The sequence below is a fragment of the Gymnoscopelus braueri genome (assembly GCF_963280865.1).
Source record: "Gymnoscopelus braueri genome assembly, chromosome: 11".
Classification (NCBI taxonomy): domain Eukaryota; kingdom Metazoa; phylum Chordata; class Actinopteri; order Myctophiformes; family Myctophidae; genus Gymnoscopelus; species Gymnoscopelus braueri.
The window spans coordinates 22458755-22478979 of record NC_137613.1 but is presented as its reverse complement, the minus strand read 5'-3'; the positions used below and the strand labels follow the sequence as shown (position 1 = coordinate 22478979).

Sequence of the window (20225 nt, the reverse complement as noted above, 5' to 3'; positions counted from 1 at the left end):
ATGTTTTGTGCCAGGGAGAGGGAGCCCTGTACCAGATTTGTGTTCCTCAAAATATTTAATTTAATATTTTTTCAATACTTTTTTGAAAATAGCAGATCTACAAAGCTCACAACCTGTCGTGGCAGTATAGTATACTAGATAGGTTTAAAGACAAGTGCTTCTTTGGGGCTTGTGTTCATAGACCTGGTTGCTTGTTTCTCTCGCAAAACCTGGCAACACAGGTCCTGAGGCGGGTCCACGGTTATCAGATGTACAACAGGTTACTCTAATAACAAGGGGGCTTTTCCTCATGTCCTCGGTCCATTGAGAAACATCTATTTATTGTACGAGAATCACAACTCTTACCAGGGGATCTGATTCTGAATATACGGCGTTAAAAAAAAAAGAGTCATCGGATTTGCATTAAACCTACAGGTACAGTACTCACAAACACGCGTTTGGTTCTATTAACAGCTGTTTATTTACTTGTTCTTTGTATTGGTGCCTGTGTTTTGCTGCAGGGGAATATGTTGGACCATTTAAAGCTGTGTGAGCAAGCCTGCATTTCGCGGTGGCTGCGTTTTGCTGAGCGTGGCGTTTATTATATTTAGAATTAGAATGGATAAAGCGAAGGGAAAGGGAACACCTGTGGCTTTGTGGTGCGTTGGCAGTCAGAAAATACTATACTCAGCTTTTCCTGCTCATAATACTAATGAACCAAACGCCCCCGACGCAGAAAACACAATCTTTGCTCTTTGTTTAAAAGCTCGTTTTAATGACTAGGATAGTATGCGCCATTCATTCATTCATTCACCCAGTCAGTCAGTCAGTCACACAGAGCTCGGCTCTAGAGCCCATAATTGGATCTGGTGAGACGGTGCGTAAATAGGATATATGAGTGTAGCCCTAGAATGTCTGTGATCTTACATACATTTCAAGTATTCCAAATACACAGTCATAGATCTCTCTCGGTCCGCCACTGTGTAGTGCCCATCTGCGCGGCCATAAAAGTGCTCTAAACTCCGTCTGTACTCACCCAATAATTAATTCCTAAGACGTCTAGTCATATTTTGTCCTCTAGTTTCATATCCATGTGAAAGTTCTGCCAGAAAACGTGTGTTTAGTCAAATATCTCCACTTATTCACGAGCTGCACACGGACGAGTTCTGTGCGACGCGAGGGGCCAGGAATGATTGCAGCACTGAATATACGTAACTTCCTTAAGGACGCACAAATGTTTGGGACACACAATTGACAGGTGCTTGTGATTGATGCGGGGTAATGAATCATCACCTGCCAATTGTGTGTCCCAAACATTTGTGCGTCCTTAAGGAAGTTACGTATATTCAGTGCTGCAATCATTCCTGGCCCCTCGCGTCGCACAGAACTCGTCCGTGTGCAGCTCGTGAATAAGTGGAGATATTTGACTAAACACACGTTTTCTGGCAGAACTTTCACATGGATATGAAACTAGAGGACAAAATATGACTAGACGTCTTAGGAATTAATTATTGGGTGAGTACAGACGGAGTTTAGAGCACTTTTATGGCCGCGCAGATGGGCACTACACAGTGGCGGACCGAGAGAGATCTATGACTGTGTATTTGGAATACTTGAAATGTATGTAAGATCACAGACATTCTAGGGCTAATATGAGTGGTGATGTATCGCAGGTAGGCTACAGTGTTGCCATGTCTGCTTGTTATCAGCGACTTTGGGCTTGTTTTTCTGGTAAGTTGCTTGTAAATATTGGTAGTTGTGGTGGGTTGCGTTTTTTTGGGGGGGCTCGTTTCTAAAGTTTATTTGCTTATTTGGGCTTGTTTCCTATTGTTGTTTAAACCAGCAGTGCCCCATTTTCAAGTCAAGAACAACCCCCAAATGAATATATATTTTCGTCTGCGGACCAGCATCTGAAAACAATTTATGCCAGGGACCCCATACAAGATTTGTGTTGTTAAAATGTTTCAAAAATATGATATCACATTTTTAAAAATGTCTTCCAAGATTTTTTTGAAAAGTTGTGAGCTTGTAGATCTGCTATTTACAAATAGCCAATGTATATGTTTCAAATAGCCAATGTACTGTACTGTATACAAATAGGATGCGACAACATCTTTGTGCAATGCTGCTGGTGTGTGTTGTTTGTCCTCGGGGCAGCAGTTCTGTCCCAGTCCGCTCGTGGCCACAGTTTCTCATGTAGTAAACAACCCGGTTTCGACTTAAAAACCGATACTGACTGACCCCGCTGGGTGGGTGTGACGCTATTAATTCACCAAGTCTAAGAGGCAGGTGCACGGCGTGTGCGTGTGTGCGTGTGTGTGTGTGTGTGTGTGTGTGTGTGTGTGTGTGTTATTGTTGGACTACTGTATATTTAATGTGCTAAATTGGCACTTTGTGCTGAGTTTATTTGTTTACCTTTTTGGTTAGTATATGGGAAGTTCAGCTTATTTTTGAATATTCTTTGTGAAAAATCGAATTCCCTTGCTTGGTGCTGCAATATATGTCAGATTGCCACAGATAGAGGTATTGGGTGTTGATTAAATGATGCTTCATGTTTAGATGGGAGGGCTTGTCAAGAACACTGTCACTGTTAGATCTTCATTTCCACCTGGTCATTCAGTCATGGTAAAAATGTCTGCTTTAGAGTTTTCAGCTTTGGATAAAGGTGTCCTAAATGGCACATGTTAGGGCGGCTTTCCATATGCATGGACTTACCTAGCCCCACCCCACACCGCCCACCACATTATTCACGATGTCATTCATTTTAGTATCCCTGGGCTGCGACAGCTAAACTTTGGCATGAAAGTAAGGCCATAAGCCTCTTAGGACACTGGCTAATAGTAGGCAAGTAGTTAAAGGAGCACTTCAGCTATTTTAGCCTTATCTTAATATTATTGATCCTTACTAATGATCATAATATGGCACAATTTCATTGTCCTTGCTTACTCTATTGTCTCAATGCTGGGCTATGTGCAGCTCAGAAACATTCCTACCAATGACATCATCATTGGGGATTCCTAGCTAATAGAAACTACAGCCTTTCTCTTCTTGGAAAGTTAGCATGCTGAAATTGAAGCCAGTTCGTGTATCAATGAAACGTTTGAAATGACCAAACCTGCCTACCAATGATGGATCACTGGACTGTCCACGTCCCTGCTCTGAGACTGACCACGTAGACAGAAATGGTGCCAATGCCATCTTATAATGAGCATTAGAGAGGACATTTTATATGAAGATATGATGAAAATGGTGAAGTGGTCCTTTAAAGAAGTAGATTAAGAAGGTATAATGTGTTGACATTCTAACCAATTAAGTGGGCAAAAACCAGACCTGACCTAAAAAATTGTAGCCTACTTACGTGTGTGCACATTTAAGCTTATTTGGTAGATTAGGCTATCCATAAACAAGTCCCTTTAATGGGGGACATTTACCCTACAGCTTTTTGGAGCAACTGTCCAGTGTCCACACACCAACCTAACTATTATTCGTATTGGAGTATTCATACATCCCCGCACTGAAAGAGTAATTGCCCAAGCTTTTACAAAAAAGAAACTGTAAAGGCAGCAAGCTAGAAACTTCTTTCATAAACCTCTTTTTTATTTGATTAATTATGGATATTCGCCAATAACGGTTATCTAAACATCCAATATCGTTGATGATGATTGATACCGATGTTGTATATCAAGGGCATTCCTTCCTGTCCAGTTACCTGGACAAGGAGGATGGGGAATGGAAGTGTAGAAAGAAGAGGAAATGGCCAGGGAATATTAGAAGTGGAGGGCGGAGAGAAAGGCAATAATGACAGCAGATAGTCTTGTTGGGTTACATTCCACTCCTCTGTTGATACAGCCATTCCTTGTGACAAGAGAAACCTGTCAGTGAGCAAAGATAAAGTGGGCTAGTTGTCGCCAAACAGGACTCTGCTACTGTTGGCTCCCAATACATGACTAAGCTCATAATGGGTGTTTCTTTTACATTTTCTGTATTTACTTATGAAAAAAATGTACTTAACACGTTTCCTCATTTTCAACAACCCCTTACTATTATTCATTCAACTGTACACATTCATATCAGGAAATCACCTAGTAGGTCCACAGTATTGAGCAACTGCTGCACTGCAATTGGGAGTTAAGCACCTTGTTCAAGGGCACCTCAACAACAGTTAAGGGAGAAGGCATCTGGGATTCCAACCGTTTTTTTGTTGTGTTGGGAAGTCACCCCTGTTGCTTTCTTAATCAACCTTCCAGAAGTATTTAACCTATTCTAGAGCCAACAGACGCTTGAGATGATTCTGTTTAAGTTTGCCGTTTTTCTTGTTCCTATTACAGAGAGCAGTGCTGCTGCTAATGGACATTCAGCATGGCTGAAGCCATTCACCACACTCCGCGCAAAACCTGTAGACCTCATACCCTTCTATTCATACATTTAGATTTTGGCCCAGTTCTCCAGTCTTACAGTTACTCCATAATCCACCATCCTCAAACAAATGCAAACCACGCGGAACATTTTAGGATAAAGGGAATGTCTGGAATCCCGAGAATGTTTTTCAGGAGGGGAAAAAACAAAGGTTCACTTTGACTCGATCTAACCTTATGGCCGGTCAAGGTGCTGGCTGTTACACTATAACTAATGGTTAGTTATATTACTGTTTCATTACCTGCAATTTATCATTCCATCTCTGAGCGCAGACCCTCCATAAGCACCGTAGGTGTGGAGAAGTAAGACAGTATCTGGGGTGGAGGGTATGACCTTTGTAACCTGAAACTAGCAAGACAGGGGACTGTAATATGAACATAGTACTGTATGTGTGTAATGCACGAGTGAGCATGTGTATGCATTTGGTTTCCATGCCAAAGAGATTACACTTTATTTAAAATCCATGTTGAAAACATTACACATACATTTAGTGGTTTATGCGTTTCGTTATCAAAAGTAATGAGTTCTTATTAGTTGGACTTGGGTATGTTATTCATGTACCTTGACGTGATGTGTTGTAGACGATTATTGTGTCACTTAGTTGGATGGAGAGAGTTACTAGCAGATAAATGGGCAGTGGAGGGCAGGTGCATAGCGTCCACACCATACATCGTATGTATATATTGTATGTGCACACAGTCACATTAGTGCATGCACATGTGCTCAAGTTAATGCAATGCTCAAAGTAAACAGAACACGCCTCAGTGGATCGCCCCTCTGAAGTCTGGAGACGAGAGAGAAGCTTTGGCAGAGACAGAGAGAGCGAAGGCGGGGGGCATTCCTAACATAACCCTTAGTTGTTTCATGCTCTGCAGAGCCTGGACAATAGGAAGAGTATTCACCTACCCATACAGCTTATCGACTCACCCATTTTGCGGGGCAAAAGTTGGAGATTCTCAGGTTGTACTGAACTCAGGTTGTTTTGAATGTTTTGTTACTTTACGGAGTTGGGTTAAATCTAGTTGAAAATGAATTGCACAATAATACATACATAATACGACGACTACACATTATGATTCTGATAGATAATACATTCAGTTTAAGTAATATGGCCCTCAATGTTTGTGTAGCCCAGCAGGGTTCAGAGGGTGGACTCTGACACTATTATGGGTCCAGAATAGATATTGTACTGTAAGGCATTGCACTGTAAGGCACTTAGGATAAAATCCAAATAGCATTATGTAGGGTAGCCTAAATTGGTGTCAATGTATTGATCATCTTAATGTGTGGTGTGATGTCGAGCCACTCCCACTGACACACTGACACACTAATAAACTCTTAACATGCTGTGAACAAACCAGCCCGCCCAGCCCATACCCACGCTCCCATTTTCTCAATGTCCTTCTCTCTCTCTCTGTCTCTGGTTCTCTCTGCTTGTCTCTCTCTCTCTGATGCTTTTGTGTCTCCAATCCACCTCTATATCTGTAACGCGCAAACAGACACACTCCTCTATCTCTTTCCTATCAGCCTCTCAGTGTGCAATCTGAAAAAGTAGTTGTGAACCTGAACAAACAGGTTGCCAGTGACCCAGTGGCATATTTGGCTTGACAAAAAAACAATTCTTATGAAAGAAGCTATTTGGCCTACAGAGCAGGCATGGCAGATGACACTTTCATCAAGATATACCAGGCAGGCAGTGTCATATGCCAGGGGAATCATACTTCGACCACACCTGGGGAGAAAGTAGGTCATTCACACCAAACTCTTAGAATCAGGGAAACGGCTTTGAAGAGAGGAGCAGTGGAAATGGAGAAAGGCTGAGTATCTTATTGAGTTAGTCATCTGTAATTTAATGTTGGTAATGAAAGTCATATGCAATGAGTCACGACTGCCAGCAAAGCAGAGGATAGAAATCGGTCAAAGGGTAATTTTAGTAGGGCAACATCTTAGGGTATTGTGTAGTGGGAACCTCTTTGTGGGTCTGCACACAATAATGGTTTGCAAGCACGTGTTAGAGGCCAATCGAATAACAGCTAATAGGCTAATCACTGATAACAGGTGGAGCACTTCAAATACCTCTTTCACCCTGCACAACAAACTGACTTTTAATGAACACTCCATGGGCTGATATGCTGTCAACACGTTCATCATTCATAAACCCCACAGTCGCCCACACTCCATGTCTAACACCGCCACCTATTACTCCTATAACACAGCATAATAGAACCCATCCTGTGTGGCCAAATCTCTTTGTATTCACTCACTCTCTGTCACAAATATCCTGAAAAACTATCTTACACAGCCTTGACAATTATTGGCCTATACTGTAGCATGCACACCATCACAGACCTGACTCAAAAGCAGTCATACGCAAAGCCAAAACCATCTGGTTGCAGGTACAGGACATTGAGATGCAATAGGGCATGCTTCACCAGGGAAACTCGACCAAAGTATGATATAAGAGCAAAATGGCTAGCGTATGAATATGTCGCTTGATTCACCTCAAATTCACCAGTAATATACATATGTCTACCTATGTGTTTGTTTTGTTTCTTGTGCCGTGTTTCAGTGTATCTGTGTGTTTTTCTCTGTATTGTGTACTGACTGTCCTATCTGAGGTAAATAAACCTCTATTCTATATCTCTTTCTTCTGTTCTCGTAACTTGTTCTCTGTTGACTCTGCTAACTTGAATTCATATTCTTATCTCTTCCCTTGTCTGCTCAGAAAAAATCCCAGGAAGTCAACATGAGCGCCCTCTCCACAGACAAGAAGCCACTCGTGGATTACGGTGTTCAGATCCGTTTCATCAAGGACCTCCATGACACAGGTGGGGGGTACCCTGAAAAGTCCAGAGGAGGCCACAATGCCACTCCCCCTTCAAATAAGTATGGAGTCGCCGTGCGAGTTCAGGGCATCTCTGGGCAGCCCTACGTGGTCTTAAAAGATGGGGAGAAAGGTGACTCCTACGGGGTTCAGCTGAAGTCCCAGGCCCAGTCTCCAACCACCTCCTGCTCAGGACCCCCATCCCCCTACAACAGCCTTCCAAAAGGCTGGCAAAGATCAGACCCCACAAACCCTTATGCCTCCACTCGAAGCATGGGCAGCTCCCCTGTCTCTCCGCTAGAGAACGAGGTTGCGGATGCCTTCAGAAGCCCGTTCAAAAGACCCCCTGGGGACGGCCAGGCAGGTAGTCAGGGAGAGGGTGAGCCTGAGGCCGTGAAAAAAACACAGACGGAGAGGATGATGGGCGAGCTCCGGCCAAAGTCGGCAACCAATGGTGTGGAGAGAAAGGACAGAGGCTGGGCCAATGGGGAGGAGCTTAATGAGGCGGGACTGAAACCGGTCAATTTAAATGGGTTTGGGTCCAGAGGGCTCAAGCAGAATGGCGCTCGGCCCACCGGCTCACTTGGAAGGTACAGTGGGAAAAAACTACTGAGCTTGGATTCTTTCGTGGAGTCTTTCCCAGAGCCTCCTCCTCCGGTGTTAGTTGAGGTGTTAGTTGAGGAAGAGCCCGTTCCAGCAATAGACACCGACTCATTGGCTCCAATCAACAAGCTCATCAACAAGTTCAACAGCAGCACTCCAGGCAGCGCTCCTCAGCAAACCAGGGGCCGTGCTGGTGCAAGGCAGCGGCTCAGGTTTGAAGAACGCAGGCGTTCCAGAAGCCTGGATGCTCGAAAGGACAATCGACCTGAAGTCTCTCCTCCCTCTCCCACTCCAAACCCCTACGCTGCTCCTCTCTCACAATTCTCCTACCCGTCTTCGTCCAGTTCCATGACATCATCTGCCCCGCAAAGCAGTAGTCTGGGAAAGAGCCCCGCTTCTGTTGCCAAGGTGACAACACATACTGCCCCCAAGCTGAGCAACCAGTCACCAGGGAACTTTGTTGCCAAGGACACCCCTCCCGCTATACCAAAAAAACCTGTAGGTATCATAATATTCACAGGCAGGTTGTGTCATTTTCTTCCATTTGCCTGAGCTAATTAGTCTGTAAGCGTTCAAAGTAGCTAAGCTGACAGTCCATATATTTGTTGTCTCTTTAAAGGAGTTTCCTGCAGTTCCGAGGAACCAGAATCAAAGTGCGCATGTCAGAGATGGGGAGGAAGCACAAGCCAAACAAGCCATCTACAACATCCTCAAATTGGGGTAACTGAGGCTACAAAACACAAAAAAGCTCACTCGACTAGCTACAGTTACATTTATCTCATTAAAGACTAGCTACAGTTACATTGATCTCATTAAAAACACTGTGTCCTTCATAATACTTATTCTTCAGGACCAGTGAAAGTGAAGCATCCATCAAAAGAAAGGTCAACCTCGTCTATGAAACGACCCGCAGTGTCAAGGTATGATGTGACCCTTGTGTATTAGGCCTCTCTTTCAGATTAGAAGGAATAACATTTTGTTTAACGTAGTGGTTATTCGTTCTGTGGAAGTAGTATTAGTGGGGATGGTAGTAGTGTAACATTTCTGCAGTTGTTTGACATAAAGAGTCAGTCAATCTAAGATCTATAAAAGCCCCAACTTGTAAGACAACAGCCTTTAGAGCACACCAAGCTGTAAAATGACCTTACAAGGTCATCAGTTTGGACTGGTAAATCATTCATCAGTGCAAATAGTTTTGCTGTTTTTAGTAGTTTTAGAGTATTTTCCACTATTAAATGGTTTGTGTGATGAGGGTAACATCTGGTTGGTAGTCTGCCCTCTTTTGTGAGGTTATAAAATGCTATTTCATCTATTCTTACTGTCTCCAAGGGTGCTCTTTTGGCAAGCCAAAAAATGCAAAAATGAAATCAAGTGGCGTGCTGTGTATTTTATGGGTATTTTTTGGGCTCCATCCCAAAACCTTTATGCTCCTCTGACACCTAATTAGGGCACATTCCACTCTGGCTGTTATAATATTTGCACACGGCAGCCATTGAGCCTCCAACTTGTATGAATCTACATCCCTAATCTGTTCCTGAGCTATCCGTTTGGTTTCTTATCCTCTCATAATGGGCACATGCATGACAGCATATTGTACAGTATAAGCACTTCAGTATATGTATGATCCCTCGTTGCGTAACTGTTGTGTTTTTACCATGCCTGCCTGCCTGCAAATCGTTCCCCCTCGCATGGTCTCTTGGCAACGCTGCACCTGCAGAGGAAAGCTGATTAGAGGCCAGTGTGTTAAGGACTCAGCCATTGAGATCCATCAATAATTGAGTTGGAGTGGAACCCTGCACTACCTGGGGGTTGGCCAGCCTGCCGGCCGGTGTGGCTCCATTTTCTGCACGGTCCTGTTTAAAAGGTGGCACCGTGTCTTTCCATGTAACCATGGCACCCTGTACTTTCCACCATAGCTCATCGTTCTCAGCAGTGGCTCACTCATCTATTAGGTTGGATCCATGGTGAACTACAGTATTTAACAGAATACAGACAGCATTGCAATAGCTTTTGGATTTCAAATAATTTCCCCCTAGTTAATCTACCTGTTCAGGGACTAAACCAAATACAAATGCATAATGCAGATAAATGCATTATACAATAAGACCTTAGTTATTCGTTCACTTGGAAATGTTCAGTGCCAATACCAGTGTTGCTAAATCAAACTGGAAAGAAACCCATTCTTTTTGCTTTGTCTACATCTAGCATTATGTTGAGGTATATCCATCTATTTGATTCTGAATACCCTTGCTCAGATTGTACCTTCAATAAGAAGTAAAAGTCAATACCACAACATAGATGAAAGACGGACTGGCAACAAAATGTGCTCAATCCACTTATTTATTAGTGTTAATCTAAGGTAATTGATGTAAAAGTTAGACAAAGCTCAGGATGTGTTGGTCCATGCCAAAGCCTAAAGCTTATGAAATGTGTGCAGTATCCAGATTCATTTAACTATGCATGCTTAACCAAATACACCCTAGCGTCCCTTTTCTGGGCCTGTTATAAAGGGGAATATTTGGTGACAATTGCAGGTCTACAAGCTCACACCGCCTCACGTTGTGAGCTTGTAGATGGGCTATTTTCTGCGAAGAGATTTGACGTACAGTAGAGGGAAAAAAGGAGGCGGCCAAGTATAGAGCGCTGAGGGATCCAGTCAATGAAGTACTGTATATAGGGTGTAAGTGGTAAATGGCCTCTCAATTAATAATTTCGATTTGATTTATTTGTGCTTCAAAGTCTCTTTGGACCCAATGTGGTGTCAACAGAGTTCAAGTGTCTTTAATACGCTTGATATCCTGTGATATCTCTTCGCTTTCTCTCTGAGTCTCAGTGGTCTCTCTTGGATGGGTTACTGCAGTATTTAGTGCTGTAGTTTCTGGTAGTCAAGTCAGTGGTTGCACTGAAACGGGATAACATTTCCTCTTTAGTAACTTGCGAGAACCCATGCTGGTGTTTCAGGTTACCTAGGTTACCTGGGGCCAAGGCAGGTGGTCTATGTAATGTGTATTTGTAATTTGTAATTGCATACTTCGAGAGAAGTCTCATCGTCAGAAAACCTGATAGCCCTGCCCCCTGACATTTATCTCATTCAATAAATCAAACAATCAAAATGTCTAGGAGTTAATTACAGACCGCCAGTGTTCATTTGTCAAAACATCACGATTACCGAAGACTACTAGAAGCGTATGTCTATGATTCAAGACCATGAAAAGAGAGAACCGACATGCACATCCCCAACCCAAGTTTGTGCAGGTGCTGAGCGAACAGTATAGAGAAGAATAAATAAACGCTCGCACACTGAGGGCTCCAATGCGACAGATGCTTTATTGCATCCCAAAAAATCGGTGGCGTTTCGAGCACAAACTAGCTCGTTAGAAGTGGGTCTTTAATTAATTAACGTAATGGAGTTAACTGATGCAATTTACTATTGATGCAATTTCCTTTTTTGAAGGCTTCCAAAACAATCAAATTAGCTCTCCCATCTGCTCAGTTATGTCACTTTCACTTCTGTTTGTCAGAACAGAGAGGATAAAGAGTCCCAGTATGTGATTATTTATGAGATCGGCATGAAATGGATCTATGCAAAATGTCTCTGTAATCTGTAACTGATGATAAGAAATGGAATGTTTGTCCCTGCGCACGTCACTCGTTCTGTCTGTCTTTTTCTTCCCTCTACCTCTCTCTCTTTCTTTGCTCTGTAGAGCTGGAAGCAACCAATATGGCTCTCTCTCCCCTATCTTTCTCTATCTCTCTCTCTTCCTTTTCTCTGTTCTCTCTCTCTATCTGTTGTGCTCTATAAGGAGTGTGTAGGAGGATGATGAGAGGGGTTTCACTGGAAAGCCGTGCTTAGACTTTCTATTCATGGGTTGAGAACCTTGACAAACAGTGGGATGGGGCGGTGTGAGATGTTTTTGTATACCCTGTGTAAAATGTTCTGGCTGGCCCTTCTGCTGGTGTGCTATCCAGACATTATAACTTGGGGCACATGAGCTGTTTTGGTTTCCGGAGGTAAATGTGGAACTTTTGGGAAGTTGGGATTTGTTTCCCTACAGTTTGATTGACAGTTTGTTCGAAATGTGAAGAAAATATATATATTTCTGTCAACATGGCAAATAAAGTGAAAGAAGCATCACTCTGAAATATGGAATGAAAGGGGTCTGAACGTAGGAAAAGGTGTTATGTCTGTCTTTTCTCTGTCTCTCCCTCATCCTTGTGTGTGTGTGTGTGTGTGTGTGTGTGTGTGTGTGTGTGTGCGTGTGCGTGTGTAGAAGGCAGGATCTGATGGGAATCAAAAAGAGGAGGAGAGTTCGAATGAATACATTAAACTCCAGGAGAAGCTGAACCGCAACCTGATAGAGCTACAGCAGGCTCATGATGAGTAAGTGTGTGTGTGTGTGTTTGTATCTGCTAGAATTATAGTTTTAACCTACTTTTGTCATTTGATGGGTGGGGTTTGTCATAGGACAATAACACGATAAAGCGCGTGGCCCATGATAAAGGTTCTCCAAGGAAAGTACAATCGAAGATAAAAGTGACTGTTAGTGTGTCTGTGTATATCATATTTACTGTCGCACTTAAGCCCTATTTAGAAAAATAGCAGAAATAGTCAATCTTTATGCTCGCAATGTGTCACGGTTTGAGCTTGTAGATCTGCTATTTTTCCTATTCTTGAATTGTTTTGATGAAAAAAATAAAATAAAAAATGATCATAATAATCTAATCTTTTGCAGATAGAGTCTTTCAGTTGGATAAATGACAGATGAATTGAAATCTTAATGATTGAATTGATTACTGATAGTCGGTTGGTGGAGTGTTCACTGTGTGTGTGTGTGTGTGTGTGTGTGTGCGTGCGTGCAGACTGGCTGAGTTGCGTATGGCCAGGGAGGGGGCGGAGTCTCGCGTGCGCCAGCAGGAGGACCAGTTAGCCGGACTTCAGGAGGAACTGAGGAGAGTGTCCGAGAACTCACCTCACACAGACTCACTACAGACGGTACTAAGACACACACACACACACACACACACACACACACGCACAAACAACACTTGTGGATTTGACTGTGTATGCAGATGTAATAAGACATGTGTGTTTACTTGTGTGAAGGCTGACTTCACACAGTAATATGAACACATACACAAGTAAAGGTCAGTTTAAGTCAGTCTTCCACACAAAAACACATATGTATGTACCAGCACAAACTCGGTACACAGAAAAGTCCAGTGGGCCCATAAGGGTCCATTCTTACACTTTCCTGAGTTATATTATCACTCTGGATTTCCTGTGCAAGCAAGCATACATTCTGGTTTGGAAGAAAGCTAATTATCTAACAATTAAAAAACAATTAAATGCTCACTCCATGGCTTTACCATACCTCTCTCTGCATTCTCTCTCTCTCTCTCTTGCTTTCTCTTTCCTTTCTCTCCTCCTGTCTCGTTCTCTCCCCTTTGCTCATCCTGTCTTTATCCCCCTCATTCCCCAACTTCCTCCTTTTCTCTCTCTTTCTCTCCCTTGCTCACTCTCTCCCTCGCTTCCATTCTGTCTCGGCATGTCTCTCTCTCCATCTCATGTTTACCTCTTTCTCTTGCTCTCTGACCCCCCTCTCTCTCCACCCTTCTGGTCTTCTTCTTCTCCCTGATTTGTTTTATGTCTTCTCTCTCATCCTCTCACTTCCTCTTCCTGCAGGATGTGAGGTCGCTGGAGGCGGATCTGGCCGAGGCGGCCGTGCTGCGCCAGCGCCAGGAGGAGACGCTGCGACAGCGAGAGCGAGAGCTGACCGCCCTGAAGGGGGCGCTGAAGGACGAGGTGGAGTGCCACGACCAGGAGGTGGAGGCCCTGAGGGAGCAGTACAGCGAGGACATGGAGAAGCTGAGGAAAACCATGGAGCAGGTGACCCAGGTAAGCTGCCTCCTCAAAAGAACGAGCCCACTAGATAATAATCATGGATATAATTTAAAAATCACACCCTGTGTGAAGTGGGCGGTGTCTTGCTAGCTAATCACAATACTGAATGGAGTCAACCAATCATGTACAAAAAATAAATACATTTATTGAAACACTCTTTATGATGGAAGAAACCATAACTTGAAAAAAACCAATTTGTGGTTTTTTTCAAGTTATGGTTTCTTATATAGGGCTATGCACATGTGTCATGTGACACTGGCCAATCACAGTCCTGAATAGACTGTGATTGACCAATCACGGTGCAGGGTTAGGCGGGGTACATTTTTGTACATTTTTGGCCAATGCACATTCCTGCATATTGTACAAATATACAAACCTCACTTATAGGGGCGGTTTCACCGCCCAAAAAAATCACACCCAGTGTGAAGTGGGCGGTGTGGTCACAGTGGTCATCACAGTGATGGAAGTTCACTTAACGAAAGGTAATATTGTGGACCAACCATTGTACACCCCTAACTTAAAAAAAACACATTTATAAGTGCATAGTCCTATTTATAGGGCTATATGCACATGTGTCATGTTTCACTAGCCAATCACAGTCCTGGATAGACTGTGATTGGCCAATCACGGTGCAGGGTTAGGGGGGTACAATGGTGGCCAATCACAGCGCAGGGTTGGGGGCGGTACAATGGGTGGGGGGGGGTACAATGGTGGCCAATCACAGTGCAGCGAATGTCGATGTCCAAACCTCACTTATAGGGGCGGTTTCCAGTATGAAGTGGGCGGTGTGGTCATCACAGTGGTCATCATAGTGATGGAAGCTCACTTCCAAAAAAGAATCTCTTTTGGAAGTGCATAATCCTATTTATAGGTTATTAATGTCATCATGTGTCTCGCTAGCCAATCACAGTGCTGAATAGAGTCAGCCAATAGAATCAGCCAATCACAGTACAGCTAGTGGCCCACTAATGGGCCAATCACAGTGCAGGAAACTAATACTAATGAGGTGTCCCAACCCCACTTATAGGGGCGGCTACACCGCCCAAAAAATACAATCTAATCATGGGGACCTCAAGAGCCACATGGGAACGGCGTGGCCTCATATGGATCTCGGACTTCATGTGGCCAGCCTGCTGTGACGTCAGTTAGTCAGTCTATGTCAAATCTATTACGTATGACTCTAAATCTGTGCAAGGTTTCAGCCCAATCCAAGCCCTATTGACTTCCATTATAAAATTACAGTTAAATATTTACTACTCCTGAGTTGACGTACAGGCAGTGTGCACAAGGAATGTGGTGCTGAGTGGTCCAGCTGTATGCAAGATTCCCTGCGGACAAACACACAGACAGCCAGAGTGACCGACTCTCTAGCCTCGTAAAGAGCCACTGTAAAAAGTATACTCACAACATGTGCAAGTACAATATTTGTGGAACTGATGACAGTGTATGCTCTGTTGTGAGCAAAGTTGGGGTGTTTACGGATTGAAGGCAGTTTGCCCTTGAGACACCTCAGGTGTTTTTCTTGTCCGCATCGGCACACATAGTCAGTTGCTGGGGTGATATTTATCATTCAGAATCCCTTTAGCTCTGCTCAAACACCTGCTGTTGAATGAGTCCTGTAGGTAGGGGAGGGAGGTCCCCGTGGACCACGGTGACCTCCCTTCCCTAGTTACAGGACGGGCCTCGGTGCACTCAGCTGACTGCACCACCTTCCTTCAGGGTGCTCTGAGTGGTAGCAAAGTAAAGGGATTTCAGGACCTTCTCTGAGACCTTGAACCTTCTCAGAGGTGATACTTTTAATTGACAGTTTGCAGATGCACTGCAACTTTTTATGTTTTGCTAACAGTATAAATGATTATTTCCTTTTTTTAAATTCCTCATATTTGCATTTTACACTATACAATACCCAATTGTTATTGTAATTCTACAATAATAAAAGACAGAAGCAACATGCTGTTTGAAGACTGAGAACATTACCCATAGTTTATGCAAATAAATAATTGGTGGTTAAGACATATCATCATGAAGGTATCATGAACTGTTTGTTTCAGATTAGTTGTTTGGAGAAGATCATTTCAATTTCATTTGACACTGACGGGTCCGGTTTTACCAGTTAGTCAGTCCTTGTGGAGAACACTTTGGACACAGGACACAACCTATAAAGTGTGGAGTGTGGAGTGTTTGCCAAATCCTTACAAGGAAGTGGTTGCATTTAACTCAAATGGCCTTTCTTCTGTGAAAGGCTATTGTTGTCAGGTTTCTAATCTTCCTAACACACACACACACACACACACACACACACACACACACACACACACACACACACGCACACATGCACACACACCCCTATGTGTTAACATCTTGTTGCATGCGTCAATAATGGCCATACATCACATAACTACAGGACTGATGCCTTGTGCCAAGAATCAAGATATTATAACTTTTGGCTACATTGCATAGTAGACCAATATGTTCAGTCAGAAACAGCAAAACGGCAAGAGGGGGAGAGACTTGTGTTACAGCAGCTTGGTTTACAGCAGGTATGCTATTTAAGAGACCTGTAGAGCAGTGAACACTCGGAGCCCATATGGAGGAATAAATTGTAAGTCAGACTTTGGAGAAAGTGACAGTAGTGTCAGGGAAAAGTACTGAGCAGACTAGAGGGAGAAATAAGCAGTTGACAGTTCAAGGCTTCAGTATGTGGTAGAGGTTGACAGTTAGAGGCTAGAGGGGCATCAAAGTAGTTTGATTGACAAGCTCCAGCATGGGAAACCAAACATCTGCCACATGTCCAAAGGTGAATCCTCCGCTGGGCCTGGCCATGGGAAATATTAGGCTCCTGAGGTTCAGGCAGGGCAAGCGAACCGTTGTCTATGGCACAGTACATGGTACAGACACAGCTAAGGCAGATGGCCACCCTAGAGCCTGGTTCTGCCCAATCTGGGAATCCATTCGGTTAAAAAAAAGAAATACTTTTTCCCCCTTTGTTTTGCCTCTGGGGGCACCACCTAATTTTTCATGTAGAAAAATCTTGGTTTGGCTCCTCCCCTTTCACAGTCCACTTCCTCCTTGGTGCTTCTGTGTTTATTCCTACTAACAACAACATTACATGTTTAAGGCAGTGGTGCTGTCTGTCTTGAGAGATTAGGTTCTGCCTTATGTTTCTTCCTGTTAAAGGGGAGTTTTTCCTTGTCACTGTCGCAAAAAAAGTTTTGCTCAGGCCAGGGTCCGGAGGACAGCGTCAGGCCTCTGCTCTATACGTACAGTGTCTAGACAACAAAAAGGAATTGATATGAGTACTTACAGTATAGGTGAACCAACAAACAGGGAGGATGAGAGTATCCCTTTCTTCATTTCCCCTTGCGTCACACACTGATCCACACCTGTTTGATTTTATATACTGTACATCACTATCATTTCACCCCAGTTGTCTCTTATTTGCATATCAGATTGTAATGGAATACCAGGAATGTGATGTGCATATGATATTATGCTTTGAATGTATGGACACATATTTTGCTTATACACATATCACTTCAAATACCGTGTGTGTGTGTATTTATTAGTCGCAGGGGCAGATAGAGGAGGAGAGACAGCGGGTAAATGCTTCCATTGTCTCTCTGGAAGAAGAACTAGATGGTTGCAGAGACCAGGAGGAACAGTGGAAGACCCTGCTGGAAGCCACCTCAGAAGAGCTGAACGGTACTAAGCAAGAGTAAGTGTGTCACAATGGCAGGGAACTTCACGTAATGTAAATAATACACATACGCAAATATCAACATATACAATATGCTCTAATAAGCACTGGATCTTTCTCATTGCCGTGTGCAGCTAACTATGTATCTATGTACAGTAGGGTCACTAGGCCTACTCAAGGTGGCTACATGCTCCAAATTAATCCATCCACCCACCTAACTCACTTATACACCTAAAGTTCCTTATTGATAAGACACCCTCATACTCCTTTGAGGGTTGACCCCGCCTCCTTCTGGTTCTGAACGCGCCATTGGAGGGGTGGGTGGGTGGGTGGAGAGTAAAAACAACCACGTGTGCTGAGGTGACGACCTCACTGCTTATCACCGCTGCTCAGTGACTTCATTTTGTAGTAATCCACCCACCCAGTTCGTTTGGATGGATTAATCTGGAGCATATAGCTGCCTATAGAGTCAAGGGTTACTTTTATCAGCGGCGCCACCTACAGTACACAGTCAAATCCTTATGTTATCATTATTGTTATAAAGCATTTTTAATAGTGCTTGTACTTTAACTATTATACCACAGTATGATAAGCAGATTATAATGCATTATAAGCATGTTTGCTAATGCATTATAGACATGGGCTTATGAAAATGTATATAAACTACATACAGGATCAATGCTGTGACTTAGATTTTACTGCATGGTATTGTTACTGAACTGCACAGGACATTGTTCAGTCTATTATAACACCATTGTGTTCTACTGGCTTTGGTCCAGAGCTCTTATATTGTATTTCTTTGTAATGCATGCATTCTTTTTCACTCGACTCTTTGTTGGGCAGGAACGTGCAGCCCAGCAGCAGTCAAATGTGAGAGAAGAAATTAATTTCACTGTTTGGTTTGAGAAGCATAGCTTAGTTCCCTGTGATCAAAACCTCACGAGATATGGACATGCATTAATTTTTTGCGTGTTTATATCTCAAAGTATTTACTCTCTAATGACTGACTTTTGATTGTATTGATGAGCCTTACTAATGCTTTTATTATAAAACTTTACCTTATTAATCCTCTAAGCAAATCATCAACCCAGATTTAAACCAATCCAATGAAATGAATTCATTTGTTAACCATCTCAATCAAGTTATCATTACCTGTGATTCCTTTTTGTAGGCGTTCACATCGGTGTACAAAATATTTTGAACACTTTGATCAATTCCAATTAACATGATTGGCATGGATTTGTAAGTGAAATGTAACTGTAGTTTGTCTGTGATCTTAAGAAGTTAAAAGCGGTATGTGTGGTGATTAATCATGTAGCAAATATCTCTTCCTAAACGAGACACATTTTGGACGTTGTTTTGCTTTTATCGCTTAGACTCCAAGGGATAAAAACTAAATAACATTCAGAATTTGTCTCTAAGGCTTAGAGTGATGTGCTTAGTTTAGTGCTTAGTTTTCTCCTTTGTTGGTATCTTTGGTGCTGTAGCTATTGAGATTGTGTTTGTGTGTCTGTGTGTCTCTACGCATGTATACACTATTCATGTGTGTGTGGATAGCATCCAAATCACGTGACACTTAGACTGTGTATGTGTTTACTCTCTGTTTCTCCCCAGGCTTCTGAAATCTCGTTTGGAGAAGGAGGAATTTGAGGGAGAGCTGAAGGATCTCCAAGACTCACTTTTGGCAATGAAGAAACAAATGCCAGGGTTTGACGATGAGCACTCGTATGCAGAGGTAATTCAGGGTGCATGGATTAAAGCTCTTATGTGGGACAAATTGTGTGGGTTTATCTTCGTGTGTGTGTGTGTGTGTGTGTGTGTGTGTGTGTGTGTGTGTGTGTGTGTGTGTGTGTGTGTGTGTGTGTGTGTGTGTGTGTGTGTGTGTGTGTGTGTGTGTGTGTGTGTGTGTGTGTGTGTGTGTGTGTGTGTGTGTGTGTGTTTTAATATTTGCTACTATGCACACATTCATTATTTATATCTTAACCTAAGTCTATGGTCTTTATTGTGACTGAAAGCTTCTTCACGATCATAATGTGCGAGACACACACACACACACACACACACACACTCTTTTACTGCTATATATGTTACAGTATATCTATTTGTGAGGACTTTCAGTTTCCATGGACAACATTCATTCCCTGCATACATAACCATAACCCTTAACCTTAATTTTAGCCCTAAAATAGCCTCTTGAGAAGCGTGGACCAGAAAAATGTCCTCACAAAGATATCAGTACAAGTACACACACACACACACACACACACACACACACACACACACACACACACACACACACACACACACACACACTCGGACACATCCCTCCCCTCATGAGCATTATTATTCATCTTTGATCACTTAAATCTCAAGGACCTTCAACGTTGCCATGACGATCTGAAGAGGGCGCGCTCAGAGCTCGACCGTCTAAATGCCGAGTTGGACAAGAAGAGTGAAGAGATGGAGGCCCTGAGGAGAGCTGGCGAGGAGAGAGAGGCTGAGCTGAAGGCTGAGATGGACAGGGTGAAGGACCAAGCCAAGAAAGACAAGGCAGAGATGGAGAAAGCGGTGGAGAAGATGAAGGAGGTGAAGTGTCTTCAGGTTTCTAGATCCATGAAAATGTTGGCCTGCAACTCGATTGATTAGTTCGATTAACTGTTGCACCCCTAGTTTGATTTAAAACTAGGGGTGACTACTAAAAACTACTAAATCAAACTCAGTTTACAAGGAATAGCCTTCCCAGTATCAAGTTCTTCATTGTTAGAGACAATCTCTGTCTCAATTTGTCTTGAGGCATAAGTCTT

At 43.1% G+C, this 20225-nt stretch overlaps 1 protein-coding gene across 4 annotated transcripts in view; it reads left to right on the top strand.

The window, feature by feature from the left end:
- Window positions 1-288: 288 nt before the first annotated feature.
- The window catches only part of cgnb (cingulin b), a 30962-nt gene continuing 11025 nt past the window's right edge, over window positions 289-20225 (top strand). Inside the window, exons 1-11 of one of the 4 annotated variants that reach the window (XM_080441827.1) lie at window positions 289-414; window positions 7121-8320; window positions 8442-8542; window positions 8673-8742; window positions 12094-12203; window positions 12683-12815; window positions 13506-13718; window positions 17291-17439; window positions 18265-18291; window positions 19036-19156; window positions 19795-20007. In XM_080441827.1, coding sequence (XP_080297953.1) covers window positions 7142-8320; window positions 8442-8542; window positions 8673-8742; window positions 12094-12203; window positions 12683-12815; window positions 13506-13718; window positions 17291-17439; window positions 18265-18291; window positions 19036-19156; window positions 19795-20007 — 2316 coding nt within the window. In that variant the 5' untranslated portion in view covers window positions 289-414; window positions 7121-7141. Of the gene's footprint in view, window positions 415-1602; window positions 1711-7120; window positions 8321-8441; window positions 8543-8672; window positions 8743-12093; window positions 12204-12682; window positions 12816-13505; window positions 13719-17290; window positions 17440-18264; window positions 18292-19035; window positions 19157-19794; window positions 20008-20225 lie in introns of those variants that run through there. The other 3 variants (XM_080441828.1, XM_080441829.1, XM_080441830.1) reach the window with 3 other exon arrangements.